This window comes from Tamandua tetradactyla, chromosome 8, assembly GCF_023851605.1.
Source record: "Tamandua tetradactyla isolate mTamTet1 chromosome 8, mTamTet1.pri, whole genome shotgun sequence".
Taxonomy (NCBI): Eukaryota; Metazoa; Chordata; class Mammalia; order Pilosa; family Myrmecophagidae; genus Tamandua; species Tamandua tetradactyla.
In genome coordinates this window covers 103,909,399-103,930,337 of record NC_135334.1, presented here as the reverse complement: position 1 = coordinate 103,930,337, position 20,939 = coordinate 103,909,399, and the positions used below count along the sequence as shown (strand labels likewise).

Sequence of the window (20,939 nt, the reverse complement as noted above, 5' to 3'; positions counted from 1 at the left end):
CTTAGAGAAAAAGATTTTGGGTTTCTCCATTGAGTATGATGTTTACCATGAGTTTTTCAGATATGCCCTTTATAATTTTGAAGATGTTTCCTTTTATTCCCATTTTTCTAAGTGTTTTTATCAATAAAGGATAGTGAATTTTGTCAGATGCCTTTTCTGCATCAATTGAGATGATCATGTAGTTTCCCTTTGTTCTGTTAATGTGGTGTATCATTTTAGTTGATTTTCTTACATTGCACCACCACCCTGGTATACCTAGGATAAATCCCACTTGATCAAGGTGTATGATTCTTTTACTGTGCTGTTGGATTTGATTTGCTAGAATTTTATTAATGATTTTTGCGTCTGTATTCTTAAGTGAAATTCTTCTGTAATTTTCTTTTCTATAGCATTTTTAACTGTCTTTGGTATTAGGGTGATATTGGCCTCATAAAATGAGTTAAGTAGTGTTTCTTCCTCTTTGGACACATTTTATTTTAATACCAGGATTTGGCATGTATATTTAGAACGTATGTCCAAATACTGACTTGCCATTAATTTCTGAACAGCAGCTCAATACAAGTACCCTGATGGAAAATGTCCCAGTAGAGATCCATCATGTATTATACATTTGCTGGGTATTAGAAGTTTTATCAAAAATATTCTTTTGAGGGTTTTCAGTTGGGATCTTTCTAGTTTTAAATACTGTTGCCATCAGATCAAAGGGTCATTTCCTGCCTTGGTTTCTACATGTCCCTACAGAATTTACAAATTTTAAAGCGATGAAAAGGAAATTTGATTTAGCTACTTTTCTTACATCACACACATCAAATATCACAAAAATTGGGTTGACTATTAAATGCGTTGTTTCAGGCCACTTGCAAACGAGATCATAGACTTGCAGTGTTGAAAACACGTCGCTGCTACCTGGAGAAGAAAAGGGAGGAAGAATTGAAACAATTTGAAAAGAATACTGATTGGCTTCATCGTGTTGAAAATGAAATTGGACTCTTAGGTCGAAGTGGTCATATTCCAAAGGTACAGATATGTGTTTATGTTCAGATTTATGGTATAAGAAATGAGCTCTGTATCCTGCTGTCTTTATTGATGAGTAAGTATCATTCATAAGGTAATTGTTGCCCAATTTAATAGACTTTAATAGACTCATTACTGTTTTTAAGTGAATATCCCTTTAGCCTCGCCAGTCATGTAATAGATATGCCTTTTTGTACTTTTAGCAGAGTAAAGTTACTTTTAATGTTATTATTCTTAATTAACTGCTTCCTTTTGTGGAGTAATCTTATTTCAAACTCTGAGGGTTTATCGTGTAGATATTTAATGTTTCTTTTAAAACTAGATATTTTGTGCAAAAATAATTGTAGAAGTAGTTCTAATTAATTGTATTATGACTGAAGAAAGCTGAATTGAAACTGTGTATTTAAAATATTAAGATATGCCACCAAGAATGGTAAAAGATTATTTTTATAAAGAGTTGTCATAGATAATGGTGGTTAATGGCCATAACAAATTGTAATTATGTTCAGCTTCAAATTTACAGAGATTTGACTTTAGTGCCTTAACCAGTTAAGGATATAATTTTCTCCCTTAACAAATCTGGGAAGTATGCAGTTTATTCCTGATGATGTTTACAATATCAACAGCGTCATCATTTCATGGCTGCAATTTATTGTTCAATCTCTAGTCACAAATTCACACCTAGGTTAGAAGAAGAGGAAAGAAAGAAAAGGAGGGTGTCTCCACATCAGGAGCATAGTAACTTTCACATGGGATCTAGAAAGGTAATTTTGCTAGATACCTATCACCCTGAACTACACCCTGTAGTTCTCTTAATAAGGAAGGGAGGAAAATGAATATGGGATGGGAAACTATCAAGCAGCTGTTACAAGGAAACTTATTTTGATATAAATACCTAATACTTTAATAGAAACACTTCTTTTCATTCTTTTTCTAAAATAAAGAGCATCTACTTAATTTCTGTAGCTTTTTTGATGATATTCTTCTGAAACTAATTGCATGTCACCTAATTGTTACCTGCCTTTCTGGAATCTTCACATTTTTAGGGGGGCACCAAATAGAGGTGAAATAAAATATAAAATTTAAATAACAAAAGAATTCAGACTGTGATCTTTGTATAAAAAGATACTGATATTTTTTGTAACTCAAAGCCATTAGCCAATGAATCGTGACTAGGCAAATGGTTTCTCTCATTGGCCAACCATAGGTATAAAAGGCCATCCTTTTGGCATTAAAGCTCCGACATGACTGGAGAACAAGAAGACTAGCAGGAATACTCAATGATGACAGCTTGAAGCATGAAAGGAGCAGCATGCAGCAGATATCCTGTTTCTAAAGAAGAAAGCCAAAGTCACATAGAGACAGAATAGTTCTTCAGTTGTGGAGACTTATGGATGGTCAGCCAATAACTTGCTCTATACTTCAATAATTCTAAAAGTCTTCAAAATCTATTGCTGAAAGCATACCAGCCAATTAGTTCAATAGACCTGGACATTAAATATAGTCTATAGCACATACTCTTAAAATATTTCATAGTAGTTTAACTTAATTTATAAAGCAATTAAAATATTGTCTACAGAGAAAATATAAATACTAGACAGAGCATGGATTTGGAAAGTTTGATAATTCTAGTATTTAATAGTTGTTTTGAATATCAACTTTAACACCAATGTATAACTCTGGACAAGTTGCTTGGCTTCTATATCTTAACTTTTCATCTGTAGAATATATTGGCATTGTAAGTTCAAACAAAATACTTTATGCTAATGTCTTGTATCAATTAACACATAATAGAGAATAGATAAATGATACTTTAATATAATATTCTAAGCAGTAATAAAGACATTAGTAGCCAAAGCAATTTTTACACAAATAAAACACAATAGGATTAGCCACATCATAAAGTGTATTTTCAATTTTTCCTCCAGTATTTCTGATCTTTTGGGGAGTCATTAACGCTTTTGAGAATCTAATATATATCAAAGTTGTAGATCCTCTCCCAGATAGGAAATTGGAGTCACAAATAATTTTACATATATTTTAAGTTGTATATAGTCTCTAAAGCCCTTCAAATGACAAAATTTTAAGAAGTCATTTATTTTAGGAAAATTTACTTTAGTAAAATAAAGCACACTTAAAAAAAGGAAGATTTAGCACCTAAGATGATATAATGGACATAATTAGATGATTTAAAAAAGAGTAAATGGTTGCATACAGGTGTTTCAGTGGTAGAATTCTCACCTGCCATGCAGGAGACCCAGGTTTGATTCCCTACCCATGAACACTCCAAAAAAAAGAACATTCAACAGTGTTCCGATAATGGGATATTCACATGATGACAAAGAATGAAATATGACCCCTACCACACAGTATATATAAAAAAAAAAAGAATAAGCAAAGAAAAACTAATATAATATACTAGAGATTGTCTAAGCTTAGTAAAGGTAACTTCAAAAATTCCATACTATGTCTGAGTCATCTCAAGCTACAGAGGCTAGGGTACCTAAACCATGTCTGGTTAAAAAAGTTTTCAGAGAAGAGAACTTATCCTGGCCAAATGATTGTTTCTCATTCAGTGCACAAGATTCTGTTGGAAGGGTAGTAGATATTGTATGTGTATAGTACTTTTTGTTTGTTTCAGTTATTATTTAAGAAATTATTCGGAATCCACATGTATCAAAAGCAGTCTCAAGATTACCTTGTAAAACTGCATAAAATTACAACTATTTAGTTAGAATTAAGCTTTGTCTTATTTGAAAGTAACTACTAAAGGTTAATTTTCTTCACATTATTAGATATTGCCATGATATTCTGTTAGAATATTTAACACTTCTAGTGGACAGAAACTTTTTCATAAAAAATTAAATGTTTTTAAATGTATTTATGTATAGTTTTAAAATGTTATTACTAGCAAAGAGTGTTTTCACTTCTCAAGAGTCTTATTTAGTTTACATTATACTTGTTTTATAATCGAGTACGTTTGTTTGTGGAATCGACGTTCTAATTTACAGTCCAGCTCCAACTAAAGAAAAGCATAAGGTCTTGTTTGGTATTAAACCAGGCAAAAAACTCAAACACAGAAATTTACTAGTTTGCCTTTAGATTCCCATATTTATCATAAGCTCCTAATTTTAAAAACAGTATAGTATTCTTTTATTATTATTGCTAGTTTTTTTGTTTGTTTTTTAGCCTACTTAGTAGCCTTTATAAAATTAATCAGTTTTGTTTGGATTATTGTCAATAAGGTCAAATTTGATTTTTCTAGCAATCTGTCTTCTAGATCTGCTAAAGCAGAACTTTTGCACATCTAAATATGGATCTAGAGCTCTTTTTACATCCTTATTTTTTTATATATATTATTACAAATACTTAGAAAAACATTCAAATTAAAACTTTGTTTATATTCCCTCCACTCTAATTCTGTTCTTCTTGGTTCTTTCTTTATATGTTCTCATAGTTGAAGTAATTACCTAGTAGTAAACAATTTTTTTTTAGGTAAACAAACTGAGGAATAACTTAGTTAAAAGTCTTATCCAAGGTCACACAACTCTGGACACAGACCCAGTACTTCTGACTTTTAAATTGGTGCTGTTTTCACTAAATGCTCCTGCACTATCTACCTCTTTAACCTCTCAGATATATCTATTTCTCTCTATTCCCCACCGCTGTAACCCTAATTCAGACTTTCAGCTCTCCCGAATCCCTATTATTAGACTAGTACATTTGGTCTTCCTGCATCCATTCATGTTCCACTGCAATTCATTCTCTCCACTGCAGCCAAAATGATCTTTCTGAAAGGTAACCGTGATCATATAACTCTTCAGTATCTTTTCCCTAGGATATGACTTATCACTCCTAGCATGGTCACACATCTGAATACCAATCAAGTTTTATGTATTATTTTTTAATATGCTCTACACCTTTGCCATTACTGGCCTACTTGTAGTTCTCAGAGTAGGTCCTGTTCTTCCCATCAAATCCAGTCATTAGCATGTTCAAGACAAGAGAAGACTGAAATTATAAACTTGGTTTTTCAGAGATGACAAACTAGCCAAGGCCTATTTTTGACTGAAAAAATTATACAGTCAAACTTTGTCCCTTTTATAAAGGTGATTCAAGAAGATAAAGGAAGATTATCAGAGTAAGTATATAATAGAGGGAAATTTTTAAAAGAAGAAAAGATCATGGAATACTTGGCAAATATGTTCATGCTAGTAATACCAATGAATTGTCTATGCTAGTAATACCAATGAATTGTCTAACTAGAAAGGACTAAGAGATCAACTAGTTTACTTCTTAAATTTTAGTCAACTAAACTTATCTTCATAAAAGCCAAGTATTTGGTTTAAGGCTATATTTGTGTCAAGACTGAGACCATCTCTAAAATGAGCTTACACATAGGCCAGTGCTCTAACTATAATCGTCTCTACTGCCTAAGAAAGGATTTTCTAAAATATTTACTGGTTTTTTTGAAGTAACTTTATATCTCATACACATAGCATGACATTGTTTTCTCTCCCATAGCCCCCCATCATTGGCATTGGGAATATTTTTTTCAAAAGAAAGAAAACATAACTGAGCTTTTAGAGATGTCAAAATCCATGAGTCAAGGGCAGGTGGGAAGTAGTATGAAAACTAAAATGAATTATGGGAATTCTCCCTAGGAAGAAGTGTCCAGGCACAGTTTCCTTGCTTATGAAGTTATCTCAGACATTATAATGTCCAAAAAATCATTAGGTAATATTAGTAATTTTATGTAGTAGATTACAGAGTACCTGGGCCTAGACAAGTGAAGGTTAGGGAAATGGGACACTACAAAAAACAGAATTCATACTGTTTCACACCTTTGCCTAAGATGAAGCTTATACCAAGAGTGAATGAGGATAAGAAATTCTTTCATATAGCCTCTTTTTCCGTGATACCGGTTCCCAATTAATGTTTGTTTGTTCAGCAAATGTCTGTTGCATGAAACTGCAAAAATTGTACACTAGGGCTATAAAACGGAACTAGACTCTTACAGTCCCTGTTCTGATAAACCTTATATTTTAGCACAGGAAGAGAAACTAAAAACAAGTAAATAAATAAAATAAACTGTTTCTGGTCAATACTATAACCAGAATTATTAGTAGAGGAAAACCTCCCTGAGAAAGTGAAATTTAAGCAAAAACTAGCCATATTCATATATGAACATGTTGAATAGACCAAGGAACTATCATTATAGTAAAATTTGTTCTGAATTCCTAACATGCAGTCTCTGAGGAAACTTTGAAACCTATCTTCCGTATAAGTTATAGGTCACCTATCCAAAAATTCTTTATTTTTCTTACTGTTTCTAAACATATCATTTCATTTACTAAAAAATTAAACTGTCAGCACCAAGATAAAAAGGGATTTATTAAAACTGATTTAATTTTTAAAAATCTGAAGTATATTTTGCATTATTTTCCCCAGGAACTCAATAAAGATCTTCAGTGTCACCAGTTATGCCTTCAGAACAAAGATTTAAAAGCACAAATTCAACACATGTTGGATCTAGCTTGCCTTCAAGAACAGCAGCACAGGCAAACTGAAGCGTAAGTACGTGGGATCTACCTACTCTACAAATTTTAATACTGAAGACACAAGATACTTGAAGCATAGGTGTTCATTTCTCCACTGCCAGAAAATTTAATTTTAACTTGTATGGGATACATTATTTTTTAAGTGTGTGCCAGCAGAGAAAATACTCAAAGTTAGAAAACATTGAAAGATGTGGTTCCTCCCTTCCAATCAAATTTTTATAGTGCTTTATAGTTTTAATAGCAGTTTTTCTTTCAAAAAACTATTTTTATAAGTATATGCCACATAATTCAAATTCCAGAAGTACGTATCAGTGACAATGAAATTGTCTTCTACCTACATCCTCTCGCCATCCATTTCCTCTCTTAGAAGCAATTGCTACTAACACCAACTGAATCTTTTTAAGTAGGCAATTATTAAACATCTGTTATTCCATAATGATTTTTTTATCATTTAAGTGATTACTGAAATGAGTATTTTTTTTCAATCTGGTATCCCAGTTTTTTATGTGATGCTCTAGTAGTTCTTTTATACTCCCTCTACTGGCTCAGTAATGGCATCTTGGTCATTTGATTTTTGAAGCATAGTAGTAAAAAAATGCAATTTAATCTTTATTTTTGTGATCTTAGGCAAGTCAGTTAATTCTTTTGATGTTATTTTCATGCTCTGTTAAAAAATGGGATATTATTTTCTCTATGGACTTTCTGCAACTCTAAAATTCTGTTAGTGTTTTACTTGTGTGTAACTGATAATTAATTTTCCATATTTTTGACATGGAAGAAATATTAGGGACACCCATTAAAAAAAAGAAAAACAACTTTAGGGAAGTCTTCTGTGAACAGAGATATAACTTAATTTCCCCATACTGCTCTGGTATACCCAGAGCAGACATTAAAAATTCATTTATTACCAATCAAACCACCTGCAAGAACCAAAGTCATCATCAAAGAAATATTAATTTATTTTAACCTGTAATTTTTCTTAAAAACATTAATCTGTCAGATATAACATATACAGGTTAAAATATACTGTTATATCTGATAGATTGTTTTTAAGAAAAATTTTTCTCTCAAGAATGGAAATACAAGGTCTCAAACTTTTTTATATTTTTATTGAGAAATATCCACACATGTACAGTCCAACCATATTATAGAATCAGTGGCTCACATATCATCACATAATTGTGTATTCGTCACCATGATCATTTTTAGAAGATTTGCAGCATTCCAAAATAAGGAATAAGAAGAAAATAATAACTCATACATCCCATACCCCTCACCCCTCCCTCTCATTGACCACTAGTATTTCAGTCTACCCAGTTTTTACTGTTTATCTCCCCTTATTATTTATTTTTTATCCTTTTTTTCTTTTTTAACTCATCTATCCATAACTTTAATAAAAGGAACATCAGTCAAAATGTTTTCACAGTCATATGGTCACATTGTAAAAACCATATAGTTATATAGTCTTCTTCAAGAATCAAGGCTACTGGAGCACAGTTCAATAGGTACTTCCCTCTAGCACTCCAATACACCATAAACTAAAACTTGATATCTATATAATGCATAAGAATAACCTCCAGGATACCCTCTCAACCACTAAAACTTTAGTTTGAAATCTCTCAGCCACTAAAACTTTATTTTGTCTCATTTCTGTCTTCCCCATTTTGGTCAGGAGGCTTTTTATTCTGATGATGCTGTGTGCCAGCTCATCCCTGAGAATCAGGTCCCATGTTGCCCGGAAGATTTACACCCCTGGGAGTCATGTCCCACGTAGTGAGGACAGTGACTTCACCTGCCAAGTAGGCTTAGAGAGAGAGAGGCCACATCTGAGCAATAAAAGAGACCTTCTGGGGGTAACTCTTAGGCATAAGCATCATTAGGTTTAGCCTCTCCTTTATAGAAATAAGCTTGATAGGGGCGAACCCCAAGATTGAGGGCTCAGCCCATTGAAATCGTTGTCCCCACTGCTTGTGAGACTATAAGTAAGTCCCCAGATTGGGAAATTGAATATTTCCTCCTTTCTCCTCAGTCAACCCAAGGGGACTTCACTTTGCAAATACATTGTTATTCTCTGCTCAGAACTCTAGGATATACGGGGGACTCACACTAAACTTGTACAAACCAACAAAATTTCATGCCCTGTTCAAGATTCTGTGTAATTATTGTGTTCAAGTAAACTGACCATACAAGTTAAATTAGATAATGTGCTACCCAAAATATAAATTTTGCTTCAAATAGCAGTGGCTCAGTGGCAGAATACTTGCCTGCCATGCTTGAGACCCGGGTTCAATTCCTGGAGCCTGCCCATGCAAAAAAAAATGCATCAAATAAATATCTCTCCCTTTAATCTCGCACAGAGCTTGAAGTTTGAAAATATGGACCACAGCATCCTTTACCAGTATTCTGATTTACCTTAGTCCTATCCACCTCAGCTTCATTCATATATCTAGACAAAGTCTGGGTACTTTTTCAGCTTTTTTAACAGTTACTGAATGGGATAATGTTGACTTTCATAGCTTCAGTGCTCTAATTCGAGTCTCATGTCACATAAATACTCAAAATTTCAGGGAATGACCAGGTCATATACAAATAGATCAGTATCTCAGAATTTAGAAATATTAGTTACAACAACTAAATATATGTAACTGCTGTACAGGCTTACAATCCAGGATTTCAGTCCTCTTAGTTTGTATATTATGGTTCATCCATTTGAGTGAGGCATTATAGTATTTGTCTTTTTGTTCCTAACATTCTGTCCTTAAGTTTCATTCCCCTAGTTGCATCCTCAGAACTTCATTCCTTCTTGCAGCCGCTCAGTAGCCAGTATATGTAAGCACCACAGTTCGCCCTTCCATTCTTCAGTTGTACTCTTAGCCACCACTGTCCATTGTGCCATAAACACCAGCATGCAAATGTCCCTTCATGTCCCCATTCTCAGTTCCTCCAGCTATATACCTAGCAAGGGGTTGCAAGATTACATGACATCCTACCCTAGCCTCCTGTGGAACCACCACACTGCCCTCTGGAGAGACTGCACCTCTCAGTTTCCCTACCAGCAGTAAATAGTATATCTTTTTCTCCACATTTCTCTAGTTCATTTTTAAATAGTTTTATTAACACCTCATACAATCCAACTTAATTAAATAGACATACCTTAGCCACCACAATCTATATGTAGACATTTCCTTTTCTTCCGCACAGAATCATTAATACCCATGCCTCCCACTTGTTGACATTTTGTTTTGGCATAATGCCTTTGTTACATTCAGGGGAAGCATATTACAATTTCACTGTTGACTATGACCCTAGCTTGCATTGATTGTGCATTTTCCTGTGTATTATCCATTTTCAACCCCTCACAATGTTTACATTCATTTGTTCTCCCTCATGCAAAAACATTTTAAATTTGTACATTTAATCACCATCATTGTCCACTCGAGGCTTTCCTTAAGTTCTCTTTCCGTCTGGTTTCATATATGCCCCCAGCCCTTCTCCCTCACCCATACTCACATTCAATTTCATTCAGTGTACTTCTATTGAGTTAAAATCAGGTAGTACTGTGCTATCCATTTCTGAATTTTTACAATCAGTCCTGTTACACATTTTGTATTCTTTCAGTACCATTAAATATCCAATGTCGACTCTTTGTATCTCCTGATAACCTGTGTTCTTAACTTTAACTCTCAAAGTTCACTCATTAATATTAGTTCATATTAGTGAGACCATACAATATTTGTCCTTTTGTTTCTGGCTAATTTCACTCAGCATAATATCCTTAAGTTTCATCCACGTTGTTTCATATTTAGTGACTTTATTCTGTCTTACAGCTGTGTAATATTCCATCGTATGTATATATACCACAACTTGTTTAGCCTCTTGTCCATTGATGGACATTTGAGCTGTGTGCATCTCTTGACAGTCATGAATAGTGCCACTATAAACCTCAGTGTGCAAATGTTTGTGTGTGTCCTTACCTTCAGTTCTTCTGAATATATTCCTGGTCATGGGATTGCTGGATCATATGGCAGTACTATATATAGCTTCCTGAAGAACTGCCAAACTGCCTTCTACAAGGATTATACCATTTTATGTTCCCATTCCCACTAACAGTGGATAAGTATGCCTCTTTCTCCACATCCTCTCCAGCACTTGTCATTTTCTTTCTTTTTTTTTTTTTGATAATGGCCATTTTAATGGGTGTGTCAAACTTAATTATTTCAAAAATTCATGAAGCAAGCATCACAAACAGAAGCAATATGGCATGCTAGAAAAAGTATGAATTTTGGAATCTGTCTTGAGTTTGAATTCTACTGACAATGTAGTGTTGAGTAAATTATTTAACTTTCCAAGCCTTTGTGTTCTTATATATAAAAATATGATGTAGTACTTTCCTTATGAAGTTTATTTTTTAGAGTATTTCAACCTTTTTTATTGTATAATATAAGATAAAATGCAAAGCAAAGAAAGTAAAAAGCAATAACTTTCAAAGTACTCTTCAACAAGTAGTTACAGAACAGATCACAGTTTATCATGGGCTACCATGCCATCATTTCAGATTTTTCCTTCCAGTTGCTCCAGAACATTGGAGGCTAGAAGAAAAATATATTTTTTTATAATCACAACTGACTGTTTTCTCGTTTTTGTGAAAAATAACATACAAAAAAAGCAATAAACTTCAAAGCACAGCTTAACAATTAGTTGTGGAACAGACTTCAGAGTTTGGTATGGGTTATAATTCCGCAATTCTAGGTCTTCACTTCTAGCTGCTCCAAGACACTGGAGACCAAAAGAAACATCATTATAATGATCCAGCAGTCCTATTCGTCTGTCAAATCCAACCCTCTCTGTATAATTCTACCATCACCCTTGATCTTTCTCCGGCTCCTCAGGGGTGTCTGGGGTATGCCCATTCTAACCCCTTCATATTGGAAGAGGTTGTCAGTAATACGGGGTAGGGAGATGAAACTAGCCGCTGCTCTGGAAAGGCTGACCCTTCTAGGTTTCAGGACTCCGGGGCCCACTCAGAGGTTGTAGGTTTCTGGAAAATTACGTGGAACCTTTACAGAATCTTATATATTGCCCTAGTATTCTTTAGGATCGGCTGGAATGGTTTTAGCTGGGGTTTGGCAAGTTATGATAGGTAGCAATGTCTAATTGAAGCTTGCATAAGAGTGACCCCCAGAGTATCCTCTTGACTCTATTTGAACTCTCTCAGCCACTGATACCTTATCCTTATGAAGTTTTAAAGGAACTAAATGACATAAAAATAAATCACAGGATATAGTAACTGTATTAAGGGTCCCGAAGACTACATTCAGGTTCAGTTATTCATTAGGAGGACTCACAGGAGTCATCATGTAGTCCACTCACGGCTATGGTTTACCACCGCAAGAGGATGCAGAGCAAAATGTAAAGACGCATGTGACAAAGCCCAGAGGAAAACAGACAGGAAATTGCAAGAGTCCTCTCGGCCAGTGAAGTCACACAGCATGAACTTTTACTCTAGCAAAAAAGGTATGAAAAGGGGGTGCAAGGGTAGTTCAGTAGAAGTCTTGCCTGTCATGCGGGAGACCCGGGTTCAATTCCCAGCCCATGCACTTCCCAAAAACAAAACAGACAAAAAACAAAAATTCAGCAAATGGGGCTGCAATAACAGGATACTCACATGGAAAGAGAATGGAATGTGACCCCTGCCATATAGCATGCAAAAAAAAATTTTTTTGACAGCATTTGTGAAATGTTATCTATTTGGGAAGCTCATTAAACACTCACTGCCCCCAAGTTTTTCTGGAGGTTGGTCATGTAAGGCTCCCTCTGCCTTGCATGTACCAAAATTCCAGACCCCTAAACAAAATGCAGTTTTTTAAATAAACCACATTGTTTGTACAAACAGCTTAAGAACAGTGAGCCACTCATGTGAGTTCTGGGACGAGTGGAAACCCTCCCAAAATCCACGTTTCCAGATGCCGCCCAAATTTCCAGGGCCAACCATGCAAGCAGGCCTACTATGTAAACTTTTTCTGCAAAGTACCTGAATAGTATAGGTACCCAATTAATAATAGCTCTTATAGACTTTAATGGCATTTTCCCTATATTTGTCACCTACTTGGCTTAAATGGACTATGTACTTTCCCTTCCCCCAAAAAAGCCACATTGTTTGTACTGCTATCTAAATATTAAAGATTCCTAGATAATAAAATCATCCTCTCCTTCTAAGTTAAAATTAATACCTAATAGTTGTTTTCACACTAAATTAACCATACTTCAAGTGGATCTGTTTTCCTAGACATTATGAGTCAAAGGAATATCATATGATGTTTAGTGTCTCGGTATACCAGGAGGTATACTACATAAAAAGATGCACTCCGTGCTGCTCTGATGACCAGGATAGGGAGGATTTTGAGTTAGAGCTGAGAATCCAGTGCCCCAACCATTCCCAATATCTACATCACTGTCTGCAACTTTTCTCTTGAAAACCTTTTATCTCATTCTGAAAGTCATTGGTTTTTTCTTGAAGAAGTAACCTGAAGGAGAGCTGGTTTGTCCTTTAGTTGTTTAGTTTTGTTTTAATAATATATAGCTAAAATGTGAGTCTGGTTTGACATGGTGTATTAACTTTTCATTTCAACCCCATAGTAACTAGTAATAACAACATCTGAATTGTAAAGCACATTATGCTTTGCAAAACCTTTTATATATATTTAACCCATTTAGTCCTCAAAGCAGACCCCTATTATAAATAAAGCAAAAGGCTGTCCGGCAATTATGTCCCACTTTATAGAGGAGAAAATTTCAGTTTGTGCCTTGTCCAAGGTCATATAGACACAAGGAAGGACGAGCTGAGACTAATTCTCATAATTACTAGTAATTCCCATCCAAGATTCTCCACCCTATACTTATTGTATTAACGAATATGTGGAATTAATACAATGAAATAGCAACGTGTGTGTATATATATATATATATATATATATATATATATGAAATCATTTTAATGATATGGTAATACTTTAGATGATAACATAGAACTGTAATAATATATTTAAAATTAAGTTTTTCTCTTTTTTCTTATCACCTTCTGTATGTAGAGTATTGAATGCTTTACTTCCAGTCCTAAGAAAACAGTACTGTGCGTTAAAAGAAGCTGACCTATCAAATGCTGCTTTTGAGTCTGACTTCAAAGAGATTGAACATTTGGTTGAGAGGAAAAAAGTGGTGGTTTGGGCTGACCAAAGTAGTGAACACTCAAAGCAAAATGATCTTCCAGGGGTTTCTGTTCTTATGACCTTCCCACAACTTGGACCAGTTCAGTCTACTCCTTATTGTAAGTATGGCTTTTCGGTTTAGTAAATAAATAGTAACATTATTTCAAAAGAGTAGCTTTTATATATAAATCTACAGAAATTAATTTTTTTTGAATTGCTTTTGCTATTCCATGAAAATTAGTGGGAAAATCAGCTTCGGAATCATTGCATTTACCATTATTTTTCAAGGAACTGAAAGCAGATGTACATTGATGTTCTTAATAACTTTAATTTATTTTACCCATTTTTTGATGAAAATAATTTTATTTCACATCCCGTTTTAAAGTTTAACATTTATTAAGGACTGAAGATTATAGTTATGAATATGATATTGTATAAAACATAATCTGTTTTTCAGATCAGCTAATAGTATAGATCAACTAAAGTCTGTTAGTTTTTCTTTTGACAGAATGCTTGATATTCTCTTTCTTTCATTGAAATGTGCATGGGACATTGTAATTGCAAAGTTAATATAAAATCTTGGTTAAAAGAAATTCAGACAAAGAACATAACATAAGAAGTAGCATGCCCACTTTGACTCTCCAAAGAGCCCCAGTCTTACTATGCCCTAACTCTGAGATAAATGCTCTTAAGAGTTTGGTTGTCCTTAAAGTTTATCTTCGTGTGTGTGTGTGTGTATGTGTATGTGTATAATATCCATATTAGTCCAGTTAACACTTTAGCTTTTTGTTAGGTTTAATATGAATGCTAACATTATCATAGATATTAGTCTGTAATTTTTTGCTTGTTTATTTAGTCTATTATGGACATTTTTAAGGTCCAAAAATGAAGAATCTAAATTATTTTCCTAACAGTTTTGAGAATCCAGAGAATAGATATACCATAATTTATTTAACCATTGCTCTATTGGTGAACATTTTATCATTCATACCTTTTTACAGTTAAAACAGTGCATCAGAAAACATGCCTTATACATACTCACATTTGTGTGTGTGTGTACGAGATTCCTAGCAACTATTTGGCACAGAGGAGAATTTTTTTGTTAAGTATACGTTCTGTCAAACTCCATAGAGTTTATGCTGTCCATAAGGTTCTTCCTGACCAAGAGTATATGAAATAATATCTGGCTTGATTCCACCTTCATGTAAATCCAAAATAATAACATCACTAATAACAAAGTATATTCTTTTTAAATTGCAACTCTCATATTATTAGTAAGGTTGTTTCATCTTCTCTGATATATCTTTTACTCATTTGAAATGAGTACATTTCAAATCATGCCATTTTGATTATTGATGCTTTGTAATGAGTTTCAAAATTAAGAAGTGCAAGTCCTCCAACTTCATTCTCCATTTTCAACTCATTTGCCTGTTCAGTGCCCCTTACCCTTCCATGTTAGTTTGATGATTGGTTTTTCCAATTCTGCAAAGAAGGTTGTTGAAATTTTGATTAGCATTGCATTGGATAGTATATCATTTTGGATAGAATTGGCATCTTAGCAATATTTAATTTTCTTTTCTCTGAGCACAAAATGTCCTTCCATTTATTTAGCCCATCTTTGATTTCTGTTAACAGTGTTTTGTACTTTTCCATGTTTAAGCCCTTTACATCTTTGGTAAAATTTGTTCCTGGATATTTGATTCTTTTAGTTAACTATTATAAATGAAATTTTTTTCTCAGTTTCCCCTTAGATTATTCATGAATGGTGTATAATAACACTTCTTAGTTTTTTAAAGCAGCCTTAAGGAGATACATTAATACCCAATAGAGTCCATCCAAAGTGTATAATACATGGCTCACAATGTATTCATATAGAGTTGTGTATTCAATACCACAGTCAATTTTAGGACATTTTCATTACTCAAAGTAAAAAGAAAACATACCTTTTATACCCTCTTATTATTGACACTACAGTTGGTGTGGCACCTTTATTACAACCAATGAACAAAAATTAAAATGTTATTGTTAATAATACATAATTTGCATGAGGTATATTTTTCCTATGTACCCCACTATTGTTAACCCCTTGTGATAGTGGTGTATATTTGTTCTAGTTCATGAAAGAACATTCTTTATTTCTACTATTAACCCAAGTCATCATCCACAAGAAGGTTTACTATGTTATACAATCTTATGTTTTCTTCTCTAGCTTTCTTTCTAGTAAGATACACAACCCTAAACTTCCCCTTTAAACCACCATCACACACATGGTTCAGCTCTGTTTTTTACACACCTGATAATGTACTACTATTACCACCATACATATCCAAACATTTACACTCATGCTTATTTAAAAATTCTGCACAAATTGAACATTAATTCCCCATTCTCCATTCTCAGACTATAGAATATCTATATTCTAGATATTAATTCCATGAGTTTGCACGTTATTGTAGGTTCATATTAGTGAAATCATACTATATTTGTTTTTTTGTGTTTGGCTTATCTTACTCAACATAATGTTCTCCAGGTTCATCTGTGTTGTCTTAGGCATCAGGGATTCATTTCTTCTTATAGTTGAAAAATAGTTCATCATATATACACACACACACACCATATTTTGTATATCCATTCATCGGTTGATGGACACTTGGATTGCTTTCATCTTTTGGCAATCGTGAATAATACCACTGTGAACATCAGTGTTGCAAATGCCTGTCCAGGTCATTGCTTTCAGTTCTTCTGAGAATATACCTAGTATCAGGATTGCTGGATCAATTGCAGTTCTATACTTAGCTTCCTGAGTAGCTGCCAAACTGACTTCCATAGCAGCTATTCCATTTTACATTCTGACTGGCAATGAATAAGTGTTCCTATTTCCCGGCATCCTCTCCAAAACTTGTAATATTCTGTTTGTTTAGTAGTGGCCATTCTACTAGGTGTGAAATGATAGCTCATTGTGGTTTAGATTTGCATTTCTGTAATAGCTAGTGAAGTTGAGCATCTTTTCATGTGATTTTTATTCGTTTGTATTTCCTCTTTGGAAAAATGTCTGTTCTTGTCTTTTGCCCATTTTTTAATTGAGCTACTTTTATCTTTTTATTATTGAGTTGTAGGATTTCATTATCTATTCTGGATATGAAATCCTTATCAGATACATGGTTTCTAAATATTATCTCCCATTGAGCAGGCTACTTTTTCACCTTTTTGACAAAATCCTTTGAAACACAGAAGTATTTAATTTTGAGAAAGATCAATTTAGTTCTTTTTCTTTTGTTGCCTGTGCTTTGGGTATAAAGTCTAAACTACCATCTTCCGCAAGATCTTTAGGACGCTTCCCTACATTATCTTCTGTGAGTTTAACGGTCCTGGTCCTAGCTCATATATTTAGGTCTTTGATCCATTTTAAAGTAATTTTTGTATGGATGTGAGATAGGGGGACTCTTTCATTCTTGTAGGTATGGATAGCCAGTTTTCCCAGTAACATTTGTTGAAGCCACTGTTCTGTCCAATTTGAGGAGACTGGTCAGCATTCTCAAAACTCAATTGACTGATGATAGGTTCCAAGATGGCAGCTTAGTGAGGTGTAGAATTTAATTCTTCCTCCAGAGCAGCTAGTAAATAGCCAGGCACAGTACAGAACAACTGCTGGGAACACATCAGTGACCAGACCAACAGTGTACACATGTCTGGACAAGCTGGACCAGCTGCAATCCCACCCAGAACCGTGAGACCCCAAGCTACGGAGGCTGGCGCCCCTCCCCCACAGGCTGGTTCCCAAAGAGGAAAGGAAAGAGACTTTACTAACAGCAAGGAGCTGAGCTCAACCAAGCTCCAAATGTGGAATTAACAAATACTGACTACTAAAACTAAGCCCCCAGCAAAACCTCAAAGTTACTAGTTTTTGCCCAGTGCAGAGGGGACAGAGCTAACTGGGAAAAAAAACAAAACAAAACCAGAGGCTTTTTGAATCGGACAGCAGAAAACACTTGAAAAGGTCTGGACTCTTAAAAAAAAAAAAACGGGGCACACAGATCCTGGAGATACATAGAGCAATTTACCAACTTAAGCTCTTGATTAACAAACCTGAGGAATGGGAGTCCTGCTTTGAAAAGGATTTTTTTCCTTTCTTTCTACTGATTAACTGCTCTCAGGCTCCAACTGCCCCAGGCAAGGATAGAATTAAGATAGTCTGAGAGACAAAGAGGTTGCTCAGGTGAAAGGAGGTAATTTCCTGGAGGCTGTGCCTTCCCCAGGAGAGGGTTGGGTCCAGCTCAAATGGAATCTCTCCCTCAAGGAATTCAGCCTCCAGGAACTGGAAAACTGAAAGGATTAAAGTCAGGCTACAACCTGTACTCTGTCTCTACCAACCCCAGCAGGGAGAGTCTGCTGAAATTAAAGGTACCATATTACTTTATGCTGGTGGGACCTGCAGGCAGACAAGCACCACATATTAGGCAGGATAGGAAGAGTCCAGAGGCTTCCTGGGAAAGTCTTTCAACCTGCTGGGTCTCACCCTCAGGGGAAACTCTTTCCTCCTGAGAGGGTGCCAGTCTTGTCTGGGAAAATTTGAATGGGGACTATAATACCTAAGTAGATACTCCTAAGGGGGAAAAAAAAGGCACCATACAAGCAGGGCAAAAAACAAGGACTGAAAAATTCTGATCTGTTAAACAAAACCTAAGCTAGAGGTCTAGAATAAGCTGAACTGAATGTCAAAGAACAATTAGACAACAAAGCCATGCAGCAAGAAAATTCTCGGTAGAAAATTGAAAACAACCTCCAGAATAAACTAATTATGGAAATTAAATGTCTATACACCAGCATAAAATAACGAATCATACTAGGAAAATTGAAGGTGTGACCCACTCAAAGGAACAAACCAATAATTCAAATGAGATATAGGAACTGAAACAATTCAGGATGACATGGAAAATCTCATCAAAAATCAAAACAGTGAATTGAGGGAGGATATACAGAAGGCAAGGGACAGACAAAAAGGAGAAATCAAAAGTCTGAAAAAATAAATCAGAATTTATGGAAATGAAAGGCACAGTAGAAGAGATGAAAAAAACAACAACAACAATGGAAACCTACAATGTTAGATTTCAAGAGGGAGAAGATAGGATTAGTGAACTGGAGAACCGGACATCTGAAATCTGACAAGCAAAACTAAATATAGGGAGAAGAATAGAAAAATATGAGCACGGACTCAGGGAATTGAATGACAACATGAAGCACATGAATATATGTGTTGTGGGTGTCCCAAAAGGAGAAGAGAAGGGAAAGGGAGGAGAAAAATTGATGGAGGAATTTATCCCTGAAAATTTCCCAACTCTTATGAAAGACTTAAATTACAGATCCAAGAAGTACAGCATACCCCAAACAGAATAAGTCCAAATACACATACTCCAAGACACTTATTAATCAGAATGTCAGCTGTCAAAGAGAAAAAGAAATTCTGAAAGCAACAAGAGGAAAGCAATCCATCACATACAACTCACCTGGTACAGAACAGTCTCTTCAATAAATGGCACTTGGAAAACTGGATATCCACATGCAAAAGAATGAAAAAGAATCCATATCTCACACCCTATACAAAAATTGACACAAAATGGATCTTAAGACCATAAAACCTCTAGAAGAAAATGTAGGGAAATATCTTATAAAACTTGTAATAGGAGGTGGTTTCCTAGATCTTACACCCAAAGCATGAGCGTTGAAGAAAGAAATAGATAAATGGGAACTCCTGAACATTAAACACTTTTGTGCATCAAAGAATTTTGCTAAGAAAATTAAAAAACAGCCTACACAAAGGGAGACAATATTTGGAAATAACATATCATAGAAGGGTCTAGTATCCAGAATATATAGATTATTCAGCTCAACAATGAAAAAACCAACAACCCAGTTACAAAACAGGCAAAAGACATGAACAGACACTTCTCAGAAAAGGAAATACAGATGGTTAAAAGACACATGAAAAGATGCTCAACTTCCTTATATTTAGTCTTTTAATCCATAAACACGGTATGCCCTTCCATTTATTTACATCTTCTGTGATTTTTTTTAGCAATTTCTTGTAGTTTTCTTTGTCTAGGTCTTTTGTACCTTAATTAAATTTATTCCTACATCTTTTATTCTTTTGGTTGCAATAGTAAATGGAATTTTTTTCTTGATTTCCCCTTCAGATTGCTCATTACTAGTGTATAGAAACACTACATATTTTTGAGTGTTGATCTTATAACCTGCCAGTTTGCTGTACTCATTTATTAACTCTGGTAGTTTTGTTGTGGATTTTTCAGGGTTTTCAACATATAGTATCATATCATCTGCAAACAGTGAGAGTTTTACTTCTTCCTTTCCAATTCTGATGCTTTATATTTATTTTTCTTGTCTAATTGCTCTGGCTAGAACTTCCAGCACAATGTTAAATAACAGTGGTGATAGTGGACATTCTTGTCTTGTTCCTGATCTTAGGGGGAAAGTTTTCAGTTTTTCCCCATTGAGAATGAGGCTAGCTGTGTGTCTTGTGAGTATGCTTTTCTTTTTTTTTTTTTTTTTTTTTTTTTGGCGGGAGTAGGGGGTAATGGGAGGCATGGGCAGGCACTGGGAAGCAAATCCGAATTTCCGTTATGGCAGGCGAGAACTCTGCCACTGCACCACCATTGCCCGCCCCATGTATGCTTATAGAGATATATATTTTGCAGTTGTTGGTTATTGTATCCTGTTTAAGTAGTAGGTCAAATTGATTAATTCTGTTCCTCCAATCTTATCCTTACTATTTTCTTTTTGCATGCATGTTCTGTTGGGTACTAAGGACAGATATTTTTAAAACCCACTGTAACTGGATTTTTTCCATTCTGTATTAGTTTCCTATTGCTACTGTAACCAGTTGACATATTGTACCTATGTGATGGTATTTTTATTTCTCTTACTTGGATGTATAGAACTTTCTGGATTAGTTTTGGAAAGTTCTTAAATCATTTTTTAACATGTTTTATTGTGAAATATATGTACAAAAACAATAAATTTCAAACTACATTATAACAAGTAGTTTTAGAACAGATCTCAAAGTATGGTATGGGTTACAGTTCCACTATTTCAGGTATTTCCTTCTAGCTACTCTAAGACATTGGAGACTAAAGAAATATCTATA

At 34.6% G+C, this 20,939-nt stretch overlaps 1 protein-coding gene across 4 annotated transcripts in view; it reads left to right on the top strand.

Annotated features, from left to right (window-relative positions):
• Nucleotides 1-20,939, top strand: part of KIF18A (kinesin family member 18A) — a 112,859-nt gene that overhangs the window by 49,287 nt on the left and 42,633 nt on the right. For all 4 annotated transcript variants that reach the window (XM_077114272.1, XM_077114268.1, XM_077114270.1 and 1 more), the window contains 3 exons: nucleotides 853-1,017; nucleotides 6,466-6,587; nucleotides 13,664-13,899. In XM_077114272.1, the coding sequence (XP_076970387.1) occupies nucleotides 853-1,017; nucleotides 6,466-6,587; nucleotides 13,664-13,899 (523 nt within the window). The remainder of the gene's footprint in view (nucleotides 1-852; nucleotides 1,018-6,465; nucleotides 6,588-13,663; nucleotides 13,900-20,939) is intronic.